The 16,273-nt window shown below is 43.1% G+C and overlaps 1 protein-coding gene across 1 annotated transcript in view; it reads right to left on the bottom strand.

The window, feature by feature from the left end:
- Positions 1–16,273, bottom strand: part of LOC123586590 (dynein axonemal heavy chain 14-like) — a 47,587-nt gene that overhangs the window by 15,054 nt on the left and 16,260 nt on the right. The window contains exons 2-4 of the mRNA XM_045455815.1: positions 13,844–13,949; positions 4,741–4,863; positions 4,183–4,199 (exon numbers count right to left, since the gene is read on the bottom strand). Of these exons, the coding sequence (XP_045311771.1) occupies positions 4,183–4,199; positions 4,741–4,863; positions 13,844–13,949 (246 nt within the window). The remainder of the gene's footprint in view (positions 1–4,182; positions 4,200–4,740; positions 4,864–13,843; positions 13,950–16,273) is intronic.

Here is a 16,273-nt window from a genome sequence, read left to right on the forward strand (position 1 = left end):
TTTGCTGTATCCTGTAACTTTGGTATGCTGTATTTAGATTTTCATTTGTCTCAAGGTATTTCTTTCCTTCATTTTTTCTTTGGTCCTTAGTTGTTCAGTAGCACACTGCTTAATCTCCACATGTTTCTGTATTTTCCAGTTTTCTTTTTGTAAATTATTTCTAGTTTTTTGTTTTTTACCATTGTGACAGGTAAGATGCTTGACATGATTTCAACCTTCTTATAGTTATTGAGACTTGTTTTGTGGCCTGCTGTATGATCTATCCTGAAGAATCTGTCCCATGTACACACATGTCCCATGTACACACGTGTAGTCTGTTGCTTTTAGATGAAATGTACTACTACATCTGTTAAATCCATCAGGTCTCACACGTTAAGACCAAGGTTTCCTTATTGTTTTGGAGTGTGGGTTTTGTTTTTGTTTGTTTGTTTGTTTTGTCTGGATGATCTAACCACTGATGTAAGTAGGATGTTGAAGTCCCCTGCTATTACTGTTTCGCTATCTATTTCTATTCAGGTGCCCCTATGTTGGGTCCATATTTACAAATGTTATATTCTCTTGCTGTATTGAACCCTTTGTCATTATATATTGACGTCTCTGTCTCTTATTATAGTCCATTACTATCCCAGCTTGCTTTCTTCTGGTTTCCATTCACATGGAGTATCTTTTTCTATCCTTTCATTTCAGTCTGTGTGTGTTTGTGCAACTGAAGTGAGTCTCCTGTAGGCAGCATATAGATGGGTCTTGTTTCTTATCTATTTGGCCACTGTATTTATTGTTTGGAGAATTAGTGCATTTGTAGTTGAAGTAATTAACGATAGGAATGGACTTAATGCCATTTTGTTAACTGTTTTCTGGTTGTTTTGCAATTCCTTTGGTCCTTCTTCTCTGGCCCTCTTCCTTTGTGATCTCATGGTTTTCTATAGTGTATTCTTACATTCCTGTCTATCTTTTGTGTATCTACCACAGGTTTTTGCCTTGTGCTTACCATGAGGCTTACATAAAGCAACTTATAACAATCTATTTAAGTTGATGGCAACTTAGGTTTGAATACATTCTAAAATTCTACACTTTTCTCCTCCATCCCACATTTTTATGTCTTTGATGTTCACAATTTACTTTTTTATCCTGTGTATTCATTAACAACAATTCGTGGTCATAGTTCTTTTTGCTACTTTAATCTCTTAACCTTCATAATATTCTGCATATAAGTGATTAACCCACCCCCCTTTACACTAGATTATTCTGACAGACTGTGGATGCACCTCACTACGCTCTCTGATCTGTGGGACAGGTGGCCCGTAAGAGCTATTTCTCCATTTGTAACAGTTCAACAGGACTCACATGTGCGAGCCCCATGGTCACTGGGCCCAGGAGGTCAAAAGGGGTCTCCTGGGTGGCAGACACAAAACTCCGGGTGCCAGACTAGCGCGCCAGCTCCCCGCCCCAGGACAGTCCAGTGACCCAGAGTGGGATAGAGGAGAGCACCCCCACCAGATGTGCCCACTGGGCTCTGTCCCCCGAGGGTATCTCAGTGGGCCCTCATATGTTCACCAAAGAAGCCTGCCCTGTAGGCTGAAGCTTCAGGACAAGACAACAGACCCCTTTCTCAGAAGGACTGGGGGTCTCTTCCAGTCTGCTGAGTCTGTGCTGGGCCCTGGGTGGAGCCAGGTAAGAACTCCACCCTTATAACAGTTCTATGGGACCTGCAGTGTAAACCCCTCTGGCCACCGGTCAGGCCATCTAGAGGTTCCCCCAGGGCAGCAGCCATGAAACTCAGGGCGCCAGGTGAGCGTATGTGCTCCTTTCGTGGAGATGCTGGGGCCCTGGAGCAAGGCACAGGGAGAGGGTCAGGACGGCACCTGCCAGTCTCCCTTTTTGGAGAGCATTTCAATAGGGCCCTGGATGTCAGAAGCCTGACTCTCAGAGCTGAGCTTTAGGATAATCTGATAGGCCTCGTTCACTGAAAGGCTGGGAACGTTTTAGTCATTCGCTCACCTGCCTGTGCGCTAGGCCCTGGGGAGGGTGACCGCTAAGTCCTTTAAGAACTGTTTCTCAGTTCCCTGTAGCCTTGTAGGTGTCCTGGATCAAAGCCCTGGACTCCAAAGCTAGCTGTCTGCGGGGCTCATCTCTCAGGGATAGGCCTTAAAAGTTGGGGTGCCCAGTGTGGCTCAGGGAGAGGCTCAGGACTGTGAGTCCCCTCCTGGATGTGGGCTACGGGGCCGTGGGCGGGGATTACGGTGAGACTGTGCCTCAGTCTCTCCTACCCATTTTGATGGGGCTTTTCCCTTCATTCCCCAATGTGCAGGAGTTGATGAGCTAGTTTTGGGGTGTTTTCCGGTGGAAACGGTCACAGATGTAGCTGTATACTTGGTGTGCGTGCAGGAAGAGGGGAGTTCAGGATCCTTCTACATCAGCCGTCTTGAACCGGGACCCACTCCTTCGTTCCTGGTAGTTTTTTCCTCTGGCTTCTGTGACACCACGTACTCATCCTCTCGCTCATCATTCTATCTAGCCTGGCTCTGACCTTCCCCACGTGTCCACTACAGCCACCCTCCTTTACCCGGGTCATCGCTGCTACAGTTCTTCCGTCCCGCTTCCGTCTCACTTTGTACTCTCTCCTTCGGGAATCTCACTGCGTCCACGGCTTAAGTTGCCACCCACATAACTACTCCAAGTACGTCGTCTCTGCCCTGGCTTCTCTGAGCCCCAGACACATATATTCGGTTGCTTGCTTGACATCTCCCGGAGTGTACCAAAGGTAGTTCAAATTCCACGTGTCCCAAATTGAAATCACAATCTGCTCCCAGCCCCCACAGACCAACCCTTCTTCAGGGCTCCCTGTCTCAGAGAACAGCACCACTATTCGTTCTATCAGACAAGCCAGAAACCTAGCTCTCACCTTTGACACCACCTCTCTCTCACCAACCCACCACCCTGACTGATAATCCTACCTTCAGAACAGCCAAAGCCTCGGGGCGCCTTGGTGGCTCAGTCGCTTGAGCGTGCGACTCTTGACTTCAGCTCAGGTCATGATGCCAGGCTTGTGGGATCGAGCCCCACGTCAGGTTCTGTCCTGAGCATGGAGCCTGCTTAAGATATTCTCTCTCTCATTCTCTCTCCCTCTGCCCCTCCCCCTGCTTGCGTGCTCTCTCTCTCTAAAAATAAAAAAAAAAAAAAATTGAAAAAAAAAAAAGAATATCCAAAGGCTCCTTGTATCAATTCTTCTTCCCCTCCAGTCTATTCTTCAATCTGCAGCCAGAGTGATCTTTTCAAAGTAGAAATCTGATGTCAGCTCTTTGTTTAGACCCTTGCCATGGCTTTTGTCTTTGCAAGATAATGACCTGAATCCTTAACACAGCCAACAAGCCGTTACTTTGCCTGGCCCCTGTATTCCTATCCAGCCTTGTATTTCTCCCCCTGTTTACTGAGGAAAGTGACGGAAGGGTCACAGCTCTTCTACTTTTCACTCTGCTGGAGCGGAAGCTTTGCCAGCCATGCAGACACTTAGCTAGAAGGCCCAGGCACACTAGGAGCGAGACAAATACCGACATGGGGCCGGGGAGGTGCAAGTTAGATGTCTCCATGTGATTACCTCGATTTTAATTTTTAGTTTTCATAAAGCAGGAAGCATAAACAAGTAAGAGAGGCTTAAGGTTGAACCGCAACAGGGTAAACAGACGCCGTGGGCAACGAGAGGCAAAGCTAAAAGCAGGCCAGCTGGCACCAGGTGGTGCGGAGTGCCCCACGGATGCTGGGGACCATGGCTCAGGGAACAGAACCCACACAGACAAGGGTGCGAGAGCGTTCTGCAAAAAGGCTTACCAGTCCGAGAGGGAAAGCAGGGAAAACCGGCAATTAAACTGAGTAGCGCTGAAGTTTGGACAACCCGGGAGCAGAGAAGTGGGAAGGGCGGAGGACACTGGTATCACAGAGGCTGCTGGAGGGAGAAGGGGGCCATGGATGGAGACCAAAGAGCAACCTTCATAAGGGGAGGACATAGAAGAGCTGTGGACAGGCGCCCAGGGGGTCAGTCGGTGAAGTGTCCGACTCCTGACTTTGGCTCAGGCCGTGATCGTTCGTGCATTCAAGCCCCGCGTCAGGCTCTGTGCTGACAGCAGGTAGTCGGGAACCTGCTTCAGATTCTGTGTCTCCCTCTATCTCTGCTCCTCCCCCTCTCACCCTCTGTCTCTGTCTCTCTCTCAAAATAAAAGTTGAAAAAATTAAAAAACTTTTAATTTATTTTACATATGGTTAATGGCAGAATTTGAGACCAGCAGAAAGACTGAACCAACGGAGGCGTGTGGAGGAGTAATCAGGGCCCCCACAGACAACTGTGACAAAGGAGGTCACGGCACAACCAGAGGTACGGGGGCCTTCAGGGAATGCTGAGTCAACTTTAGAGTCCTTGCCTCACAAAAACCCCCAAAGTTACAGAAACGTCAGATTTTCTCAGTGGTGGCAGCGAGATCACTGTTGTTATTTTGATTACGATGACAGCATTTAGATTATGTCCCCTTTAAGAGGCAAGCTCTCTATCTGAAGATATTACCAACTGCCAAGACTAATGAAACCCATCAAGTACCAAACCTCGTATTTTGAAAGTGAACTAGTATTTCAGTGTACGTTACTTGTTTTCTCAGTTTACGCTATTGAAATTTCTTCCCATCTCCGTAAAAGTAAACATAAATTGACATGCCTGGATAGTAATCTTGATAGATTTCTTCTGTCTGTCCTGACTTCAAGGCTCCAGAAAACGTTTCAAGTGTTTTATATTCTAAGGTTTCCTTTGCTGCTGCTTTAGCTGGTTGAGTCTCTGATGATGTGTCGTCTCCATACTCCTGTTCCTCGTATTTCCGAAGCCTGATGTGACAAAGAAAGTCAGATGGCGTGGTCGACGTTCTCTAGGACTTGACGCTTAAATCTTTATACTGTACAATATAACATCTATCCTTTCAAACAATTTTTGATAGACCCTCTAAAAAGTAGACCTGAACAAGGAGAGTCTATCTAGTTAAATGCAAAAGAGATCTGATATTATTGTTGAAATTTTAATGCTGGAAAGGACTTAAGAATCCTCACCTCACCTAAAAGATGAAGAACTGTTACCCGATTAGCAGCAGAGTGAGGTCAGAATACAGTTTCCTGGAATTCAGTACCCTTCTTTATAAAACAATCATCCACAACCACACTTATTGAGATTCAAACCAAAATCTTTTCACAATACATTAGCCAACTGCCTGTTTGTAAATGCTGGAAAACCTTTTCATAAGAACCGAATTCACGATCACTGCCTACAACTGACTTACACCACAGACCGTGTTTTTACGAGGCGGGGGAAATTCAGGGTTCTGTAGATCCTCACGTACTGCTCGGTGGGAAACAGTAACTACCAGTAGGGTAAATGAAAACACTTAATCACCTGAACAAGAAGGGAAGCTCCTCGCAAAGACGGAGCACGACCTCCCTATACTTGCTTATGGATACTTTCCTCAGGTGTTAAATCTTCCTTGAGTGTTTTGAGTCCCCTTAGTTTAAAAACTCCTTGAACAGTTTCCTCTTCATTGAAATGTCAGTCCATACCCTCTGTTCGTTTTTTATACTGAATCGCATACCACTTTCTTAACAACGCTTAGTTCTTCATGCACTTTGGATAGTAACCTTCTGCCATTTTATATGTGCTGAAGATGTCTTCTGGTTTGGTCCTCTCACTTCCTTGATGAAATCTTCACAAATGTAAGTTCTTCACTTTAATATAAGCTAATTTATCTATCTTTGTCTTTATGATTTGTGTTTATTCTTAAGAAATCTGCCCTTACTCCAATCTTGACAAAATTCTTGTACTATTTCCTAACAGTTTTAAAGTTTTGCTTTTACAAGGCTTATAGATCATATGTTGGTTCTTAAATCCCCGAGTTTTGGGTACGATGTGTGGGGCAGGCCCTCCCCTCCACACTCCCATAAGGATCTGTGATGCCACAGCACCATTATCGAACACCCCAGTCCTTCCCTTCCCTGACCTGTAACAAGTCCGTGTTACTCAAAATGTATATACCATTATCCACCTGTTTCTTTATTTGTATTGGTTTCTCCTTGTTTCTGTATCCCAGTGCTTTAATTGCTAGAGTTGTGACAGCTGTGGGGTAAGACTCCCAGCTTTCTTTTTCTTGAAGAGTGCTGACACACTCGTGGCCCTTTGCTTTTCTATACAAATTGTGTTGCATTCTCAATTATATTTTGTCATTTTCTCCATTAAGGTCAAACGTATAATTTCAAAAATGATTTTTTCCAGGTACTGGATTTTTCATTACAATTACAAACGGTAGTTATGATTTATTTACATTTTCAATCTATCGCTGGAATGAAATTCACTTACATAAATTGATTTTAATCTAGCAGTCTTGCTAAATTAAATTCACTTATTAATTATGGAACTTTGTAAATTCTTTTCTTTTTTCTAGACATCATTTATAAATGATTAGGTTTCTCCTTTTTTAAACCTTTCAGCTTTCATCTCCTTTTGTCCTCTTTTTTTTCTTGTCTTACTGCCCTAGGACCTTTTATAGGCTGTCACATAGAAGTGGCAATAGCAAATATCCTTGTCACTTTTCTCAACTTACAAGGAACACTTTTAGCTCTTGACCATTAAAAATATCTGCTTCAGATTTTTGGTAAATGCCCCTAATCGTGTAGTTTGCTAACAGTTTTTATCATTAACAGACAATGCACGCATTTTATCAAATGCTTTTCTTCCTTTGATCTATTAATGGTAATTGGTATCGATGCATTTTCTAATGTTCAACTAATCTTGCACTTCTGAGATGAGATACTCAATTTGATCTTGGTGTATCATCCACTTTTACAAGCTGCTATAACCTGTAGGTTACAGGTTAAGTAACCTGTAACCTGTAACGCATTTAGGGTTTTTTACTTCTCAGGTTGTGAATGAAACTGACTAGGAAGATTATGTCCTAACTCAATTTAGAGACTATCTTCTCTTTTTCTGTTCTGTGGAAGAAGTTGTGAAAGACTACACTTTTTTTTTCTTGAATTTATGTTAGAACCCGTAAACCTGTTAGAAACTCAGAAACTCTGGGAATCTGCCTGAGCCTGATATGTGTGGTCGGGGGGGGGGGGGGGGGGTGTGGGTTTCAGTCATGATTCATAACTACCAATGCGACAATTTTAGTGGATAAAAAGTTCATCTTCCCTATTACCTATTGAGCCTATTTTGTTCATACCTTTCCTAAAAATTTGATATCGTGTTTCAGACTAACTGCCATTGAACAGTTAATTTACTCATCTTCTCTGCAGATCTTCCTGTACCCACCTAGGCCACCCCCCCACCACCCCCCCCACCCCCAGATGTGCCTGTTGGCCATCTGGATGTCTTCTTTAGAGAAGTGTCTATTCATGTTTTCTGCCCATTTCTTCACTGGGTTATTTGTTTTTCGGGTGTGGAGTTTGGTGAGCTCTTTATACGTTTTGGATACTAGCCCTTTGTCTGATAGGTCATTTGCAAATATCTTTTCCCATTCCATTGGTTGCCTTTTAGTTTTGTTGATTGTGTCCTTTGCTGTTCAGAAGCTTTTTATCTTCATGAGGTCCCAATAGTTCATTTTTGCTTTTAATTCCCTTGCCTTTGGGGATGTGTCAAGTAAGAAACTGCTGCGGCTGAGGTCAGAGAGGTCTTTTCCTGCTTTCTCCTCTAGGGTTTTGATGGTTTCCTGTCTCATATTCAGGTCCTTTATCCATTTTGAGTTTATTTTTGTGAATGGTGTGAGAAAGTGGTCTAGTTTCAACCTTCTGCATGTTGCTGTCCAGGTCTCCCAGCACCATTTGTTAAAGAGACTGTCTTTTTTCCATTGGATGTTCTTTCCTGCTTTGTCAAAGATGAGTTGGCCATACGTTTGTGGGTCTAGTTCTGGGGTTTCTATTCTATTCCATTGGTCTATGTGTCTGTTTTTTTGCCAATACCATGCTGTCTTGATGATGACAGCTTTGTAGTAGAGGCTAAAGTCTGGGATTGTGATGCCTCCTGCTTTGGTCTTCTTCTTCAAAATTCCTTTGGCTATTCGGGGCCTTTTGTGGTTCCATATGAATTTTAGGATTGCTTGTTCTAGTTTCGAGAAGAATGCTGGTGCAATTTTGATTGGGATTGCATTGAATGTGTAGATAGCTTTGGGTAGTATTGACATTTTAACAATATTTATTCTTCCAACCCATGAGCATGGAATGATTTTCCATTTCTTTGTATCTTCTTCAATTTCCTTCATAAGCTTTCTATAGTTTTCAGCATACAGATCTTTTACATCTTTGGTTAGATTTATTCCTAGGTATTTTATGCTTCTTGGTGCAATTGTGAATGGGATCAGTTTCTTTATTTGTCTTTCTGTTGCTTCATTATTAGTGTATAAGAATGCAACTGGTTTCTGTACATTGATTTTGTATCCTGCGGCTTTGCTGAATTCATGTTATCAGTTCTAGCAGACTTTTGGTAGAGTCTATCAGATTTTCCATGTATAATATCACGTCATCTGCAAAAAGTGAAAGCTTGACTTCATCTTTGCCAATTTTGATGCCTTTGATGTCCTTTTGTTGTCTGATTGCTGATGCTAGAACTTCCAACACTATGTTAAACAACAGCGGTGAGAGTAGACATCCCTGTCGTGTTCCTGATCTCAGGGAAAAAGCTCTCAGTTTTTCCCCATTGAGGATGATGTTAGCTGTGGGCTTTTCATAAATGGCTTTTATGATGTTTAAGCATGTTCCTTCTATCCTGACTTTCTTGAGGGTTTTTATTAAGAAAGGATGCTGATTTTGTCAAATGTTTTTTCCGCTTCGATTGACAGGATCATACAGTTCTTATCTTTTCTTTTATTAATGTGATGTATCAGGTTGATTGATTTGCAAATGTTGAACCAGCCCTGCATCCCAGGAATGAATCCCACTTGATCGTGGTGAATAATTCTTTTTATATGCTGTTGAATTTGATTTGCTAGTATCTCATTGAGAATTTTTGCATCCATATTCATCAGGGATATTGGCCTGTAGTTCTCTTTTTTTACTGGGTCTCTGTCTGGTTTAGGAATCAAAGTAATACTGGCTTCATAGAATGAGTCTGGAAGTTTTCCTTCCCTTTCTATTTTTTGGAATAGCTTGAGAAGGATAGGTATTATCTCTGCTTTAAATGTCTGGTAGAATTCCCCAGGGAAGCCATCTGGTCCTGGACTCTTATTTATTGGGAGATTTTTGATAACTGATTCAATTTCTTCGCTGGTTATGGGTCTGTTCAAGCTTTCTATTTCCTCCTGTTTGAGTTTTGGAAGTGTGTGGGTGTTTAGGAATTTGTCCATTTCTTCCAGGTTGTCCAGTTTGTTGGCATATAGTTTTTCATAGTATTCCCTGATAATTGCTTGTATTTCTGAGGGATTGGTTGTAATAATTCCATTTTCACTCATGATTTTATCTATTTGGGTCATGTCCCTTTTCTTTTTGAGAAGCCTGGCTAGAGGTTTATCAATTTTGTTTATTTTTTCAAAAAACCAACTCTTGGTTTCATTGATCTACTCTACAGTTTTTTTAGATTCTATATTTTTAATTTCTGCTCTGATCTTTATTATTTATCTTCTTCTGCTAGGTTTGGGGTGTCTTTGCTGCTCTGCTTCTATTTCCTTTAGGTGTGCTGTTAGATTTTGTATTTGGGATTTTTCTTGTTTCTTGAGATAGGCCTGGATTGCAATGTATTTTCCTCCCAGGACTGCCTTCGCTGCATCCCAAAGCGTTTGGATTGTTGCATTTTCATTTTCGTTTCCATATATTTTTTAATTTCTTCTCTAATTGCCTGGTTGACCCATTCATTCTTTAGTAGGGTGTTCTTTAACCTCCATGCTTTTGGAGGTTTTCCAGACTTTTTCCTGTGGTTGATTTCGAGCTTCATAGCATTGTGGTCTGAAAGTATGCATGGTATGATCTCAATTCTTGTATACTTATGAAGAGCTGTTTTGTGATCCAGTATGCGATCTATCTTGGAGAATGTTCCATGTGCACTCAAGAAGAAAGTATATTCTGTTGCTTTGGGATGCAGAGTTCTAAATATATCTGTCAAGTCCATCGGATCCAGTGTATCATTCAGGGCCCTTGTTTATTTATTGACCATGTGTCTAAATGATCTATCCATTGTTGTAAGTGGAGTATTAAAGTCCCCTGCAATTATCACATTCTTGTCAATAAAGTTGCTTATGTTTGTAATTGTTTATATATTTGGGGCTCCCGTATTCGGTGCATAGACATTTATAATTGTTAGTTCTTCTTGATGGATAGACCCTGTAATTATTATATAATGCCCTTCTTCATCCTTGTTATAGCCTTTAATATAAAGTCTAGTTTGTCTGGTATAAGTATGGCTACTCCAGCTTTCTTTTGGCTTCCAGTAGCATGATAAATAGTTCTCCATCCCCTCACTTTCAATCTGAAGGTATCCTCATGTCTAAAATGAGTCTCTTGTAGACAGCAAATAGATGGGTCTTGTTTTTTTATCCATTCTGATACCCTATATCTTTGGGTTGACGCATTTAGTCCGTTTACATTCAGTGTTATTATAGAAAGATATGGGTTTAGAGTCATTGTGATGTCTGTAGGTTTCATGTTTGTAGCAATGTCTCTGGTCTCACAGGATCCCCCTTAGGATCTCTTGTAGGGCTGGTTTAATGGTGATGAATTCCTTCAGTTTTTGTTTGTTTGGGAAGACCTTTATCTCTCCATCTATTCTAAATGACAGATTTGCTGGATAAAGGATTCTTGGCTGCATATTTTTTTTTTGTTCATCACATTGAAGATTTCCTGCCATTCCTTTCTGGCCTGCCAAGTTTCAGTAGAGAGATCCGTCACGAGTCTTATCAGTCTCCCTTTATATGTTAGAGCACGTTTATCCCTAGCTGCTTTCATTTTCTCTTCATCCTTGTATTTTGCCAGTTTCACTATGATATGTCGTGCAGAAGATCGATTCAAGTTACGTCTGAAGGGAGTTCTCTGTGCCTCTTGGATTTCAATGCCTTTTTCCTTCCCCAGATCAGGGAAGTTCTCAGCTATGATTTCTTCAAGTACACCTTCAGCACCTTTCCCTCTCTCTTCCTCCACTGGAATACCAATTATGTGTAGATTATTTCTTTTTAGTGCATCACTTAGTTCTCTAATTTTCCCCGCATACTCCTGGATTTTTTTACCTTTCTCTCAGCTTCCTCTTTTTCCATAATTTTATCTTCTAGTTCACCTATTCTCTCCTCTGCCTCTTCAATCCAAGCTGTGGTCACCTCCATTTTATTTTGCAGCTCATTTACAGCATTTTTAGCTCCTCCTGGCTGTTCCTTAGTCCCTTGATCTCTGTAGTAATAGAGTTTCTGCTGTCCTTTATACTGTTTTCAAGCCCAGCGATTAATTTTATGACTATTATTTTAAATTCACTTTCTGTTATATTGTTTAAATCGTATTTGATCAGTTCGTTAGCTGTCGCTACTTCCTGGAGTTTCTTTTGAGGGGAATTCTTCCGTTTGGTCATTTTGGATAGTCCCTGGAGTGGTGCGGGACTGCAGGGCACTTCCCCTGTACTGTCTTGAATAACTTGCGTTGGTGGGCGAGGCTTCAGTCACACCCGATGTCTGCCCCCAGCCCACCGCTGGGGCCACAGTCAGACTGGTGTGTGCCTTCTCTTCCCCTCTCCTAGGGGCGGGATTCACTGTGGGGTGGCGTGGCCCGTCTGGGCTACTTGCACACTGCCAGGCTTGTGGTGCTGGGGATCTGGCGTATTAGCTGGGGTGGATCGGCAAGGTGCATGAGGGTGGGAGGGGCAGGCTCAGCTCGCTTTTCCTTCCGTGATCTGCTTCGGGAGGGGCCCTGTGGCGCCGGGAGGGAGTCAGACCCGCCGCCGGAGGGATGGATCCGCAGAAGCACAGCGTTGGGTGTTTGCGCAGTGCAAGCAAGTTCCCTGATGGGAACTGGTTCCCTTTGGGATTTTGGCTGGGGGATGGGCAAGGGAGATGGCGCTGGCGAGCGCCTTTGTTCTCCACCAAGCTGAGCTCTGTCGTCCGGGGCTCAACAACTCTCCCTCCTGTTGTCCTCCAGCCCTCCCGCTCTCTGAGCAGAGCTGTCAACTTATAACCTTCCAGATGTTAAGTCCCACTTGCTGTCAGAACACACTCTGTCCGGGCCCTCCACTTTTGCAAGCCAGACTCGGGGCCTCTGCTTTGCTTTGCCAGCGGGCTGCCCCTCCGCCCCGGCTCCCTCCCGCCAGTCCATGTAGTGTGCACCGCCTCTCTGCCCTTCCTACCCTGTTCCGTGGGCCTCTCGTCTATGCTTGGCTCCGGAGAATCTGTTCTGATAGTCGTCTGGTGGTTTTCTGGGTTATTTAGGCAGGTGTGGGTGGAATCTAAGTGATCTGCAGGACGCGGTGAGCTCAGCGTCCTCCTACACCACCATCTTCCTCTACCTCCTACTCCCCAATTTTCTCTCTACCTTTTTATTCTCTTTCTGGAGAATTTCCTCAGCTTTACTTCTGCTATTATATATTTAATTTCCAAAAGATATTTTGCCTCCAAATGTTCCTCATTTTTAATTCTCCCCTTGCTGTTTCCTCGGTCACCTGACGATCCATGTTAGGCTTCTGTGATTTGAGTTTCTATCAAGCTATAAACTTCCCTCACATGGTCACGGGTCACCCATTCGTGTTTAAGAATCCTCACCGAGATCAAGCTGTGGGGCCACTCTTCATGCTCTGGTGGATGCTGTCAAATGGCAGATTTCACTGTGGGATAATCGGAGGTTTTCCCCGCTGGCATTAGGTGTAGATCTTTCCTGTTGTCTGGTCAGTTTCCCAGAGGACACTTTTCTTACCTTTGGCTGTGAGTGTTCTCAGAGGCAAGCAGAGGAAGAATACCAAAGTCGCCTCTGACCCGGGGACAGTAATCTACCCTCAGCTGGGTCTGCTGTCCCCACATCCCGGAACTCTCCTATCGGAATGAAGGAAGAAACACTCTCCTGGCCGAGTGAGGTGAAGGAAGGGCACCTGCCTTCTACCTGCTGCTTCTACAAACTCCCAAGCTCCTGCTCTCACTGCCACTGCCCCCTCAGCCCCAGCATGCTCACCAAGGGGAGGGAAGAGGAGGGGCGGGGAGAGACGCAGGGGTGAAGCAGCTGCTTCCGGGCTTCGCCTGCCACCGCCTGGGGTGTTCTGTGTCCTCTCTGCGGAATCCGTAGTCACTTAACCGTGTCTCTGGTCTCCCAGAACTACTCCGGTGTCTCCCACATGCTCTTGTCTCCTCCCTCCGTCCTTTGTGGGTTCGTTCCTTTGTAGTCTCCTCCTACCAGCTCAGTGGGATTTCAGGAAGGAGACCCTGAGCCCATCAGCGTTTCCTTTTTCTTCCCGAGTGGATGCTGATCCGAGAGGAATGCGAAAAAGGAAAACACAGGGTCCCTCCAACCTCCTCTCCACTCTCTCTGCGCTGCCTCTTCCACTCTGAGCTGTCGTTTTCTATCCACCATCGACACCAACAACTAAGCACCTGTTGCCTTCCCGGGGCTTTTCAGTTTTTGGTCACTTTCTCATTTCCATCAACTCCTCTCTCACTTTTTGGCACATCCAGGATTGGGCTGGGGAAGGAGCGAGGAGCCGGCGTGAATCCGCCCGTCCTGCCGGCACCACGCCTAAGGACCACTCCGTCATAAAGGCCGGCACCATCATCAGATCCTCCCAGGACTCCTCCCAGGACACTTGGCATTTTTCACTGTCAGAAGGGCTTACCGCTAGCATACAGTATTGAAATTTTAACTTGGTTATATCTTATTTTACCTTGCTTTTGTGTTGCTTTTCTCCCGGTTCATGTCTTCATCTGTCATCACGTCAATGGGTATATTTTCGATATTTTTTTTTCTAAACAGGACTCTGAAATAACAGGCTGCAAAATACACGTTCATGTTATCTTTTAAACATAAAGGATGCTTTCACAGCTATGACTACCAGTTTCAAACCTGCATATGTGGTTCCCATCCTCCCACTAGGCTTAATTTAACATCTCCATGACCTTCAAGTATTTTCTCCAAATCGCAGAATTTCCTGACCCTTCATGAGGCTAGCTATCCCTCTCAGGGCAGTCTCTGTATTCTATAACATCCTCTAAGGCAGCTTTTTCCTTCTTACAAAGACGGGTTTGTGTGCATATAATTCCAATTTACCTTCTACTCCATACTAAAGGTAATTATAAGGTTTAAGAGCCTCCCCTCAGGAAGAATCATCAGAAAGAACGTAGGGTAGTTAACATCACCAGTGGCTGAAGCTATTAAACTCATTCACCATTCACTAAGTACTAAAAGGCCATATCCATACACCACCAGCATTCTTCAGACAGAACAAAAGGGAGTGGGTTTTGAAATAAGAAAAAGAAAGGCTTGTTTTCTGATTCCTGAGGGAAATCTAACAAGATCCAGAAATCTTCCAAAAAACGATGATGTTCTGCCCAGGTGTGGAAGTATACTGTAACTAAGGTAAGGCAAGATGTTAGCCTAGAATCCATGTAGGGTGGAAAAAGCTTTAATGGTCATGTGACTCAGCATCAGACAAATCAACTATGACTGCAATAGGCCAGAGGCAAGAGTAGTTCTCACTGGAATAGAAAGGATAGAGAGTTCTACGCTAGCTATGAAGCCAACAACAGCAGTATCAACACGGGACAGGTCTATCTGGTGATGAGACTCAGAGTGTAGAAATCAGACCCAAAGAGTACCAGGAATGGCCACAGAAAGATTATTTACTGCAACCAAGAACTGAAGGCTACAAAATTGGGGCCCACACTTGAGACAAGGAGACGAATCCAAGGGAGACTCCCACTAGATTCAAAAGCATCCCTGAATCAAACCCATTCTGGATTTGCAACAGAATAGAGGTCGGCAAAATTTTTCTAAAAGGCCAAAGGGCCTTTTAGGCTTGTGGACCAGAAGGCAAAAATCAAAGATGTTACTTATGTATTAGTCATACAACAAAAGATAAAACAAATTTCCACAAATGTTTCATTGATGAAATTCAATGTACAAAAATAGTTGAGTATAAGTGTTTTTAATACAAGCCTTTTTTTTTTTTTTTTTTTTTTTTTTTGAGAGAGCAAGCGAGCACAAGCAGAGAAGAGAGGCAGAGGGAGAGAGAGAGAATCCCAAGCAGACTCCTTGCTCAGCGCGGAGACCAATGCAGGACTCGAAGGGAGGGGATATTGCCGTACAAAATATGGCAATAAAGAAAACGAAGGTAAGAGCATTAAACTCATTCCACGACCCTGGAATCATGACCCAAGCCAAAATCACAAGTCAGATGCTCAACCAACTGAGCCACCCAGGCACCCCAATACAAACCTTTTAATGAAAAAAATAGAATTCTTTTGAGAAGGACAACATTTTATGTGATTGGGATTCAAAGTTAGTGTTACCTATCATCAAACTGCTTGTCATTATTCCTTTATAAAAACCATTCTCAGCTTGTAGACATAGAAAAACAGGTGGCAGGCCAGATTCAACCAATAGGCCATCATTTGCCAGCCACTACTAGAGAGGAGACATCAGTCCCAACAGCTACTTTAACTGTGGAGTGGCTTATACTTTCATGCTATCACCATCACCACCAAACATTAAAAAAAAAAGAGAAAAGTTGTTCAATCTCACTCTTAAACAAAATCAAAATGAGTTGGTAAAAAAAATCAAATGAGTTATTCTTTTTTCCTAGAAGACAAGTGAAAAAATCAAGTCAACCTCACACTTCTCCACAGCAACATTCAAATGCCAGAACATTTCCTCAGGAGAAAAGAGTGGCTTAAGAATTTTATCAGAGCCAAGTTTTCGTGTAAGTATGAAGCTAACATTTTCACATGTGCAGAATTCAGTAAAGATATCATCCACGGACCTTTCTTGTAAAATGTATGCAATAATTTTTGCATAGAGATGAAGGCAAAAATATGGCAATAAAGAAAACAAAGGTAAGAGAATTGTTCTAATTTCTTCATTTCACAACATGGAGTCAACGGATGATACCTAAAGTGCATAGATAACAAAATAAAGGTTAAAGTATATTCTATGTCGTAAGTCTAGAAAAACTGGAATAATGCGTGAACCTTTCAAAATATCAGAAGCAAAACACAACTCTGTGTTTATACAAAACAGGGATTTAAAACACCAAAAAAATAAACAAAGGATAACTGTGGTTGACTTCAGTAGGCTGTCCATATAATATTCAATCCCT

The sequence above is a fragment of the Leopardus geoffroyi genome, chromosome C3 (genome assembly GCF_018350155.1).
Source record: "Leopardus geoffroyi isolate Oge1 chromosome C3, O.geoffroyi_Oge1_pat1.0, whole genome shotgun sequence".
Lineage (NCBI taxonomy): Eukaryota > Metazoa > Chordata > Mammalia > Carnivora > Felidae > Leopardus > Leopardus geoffroyi.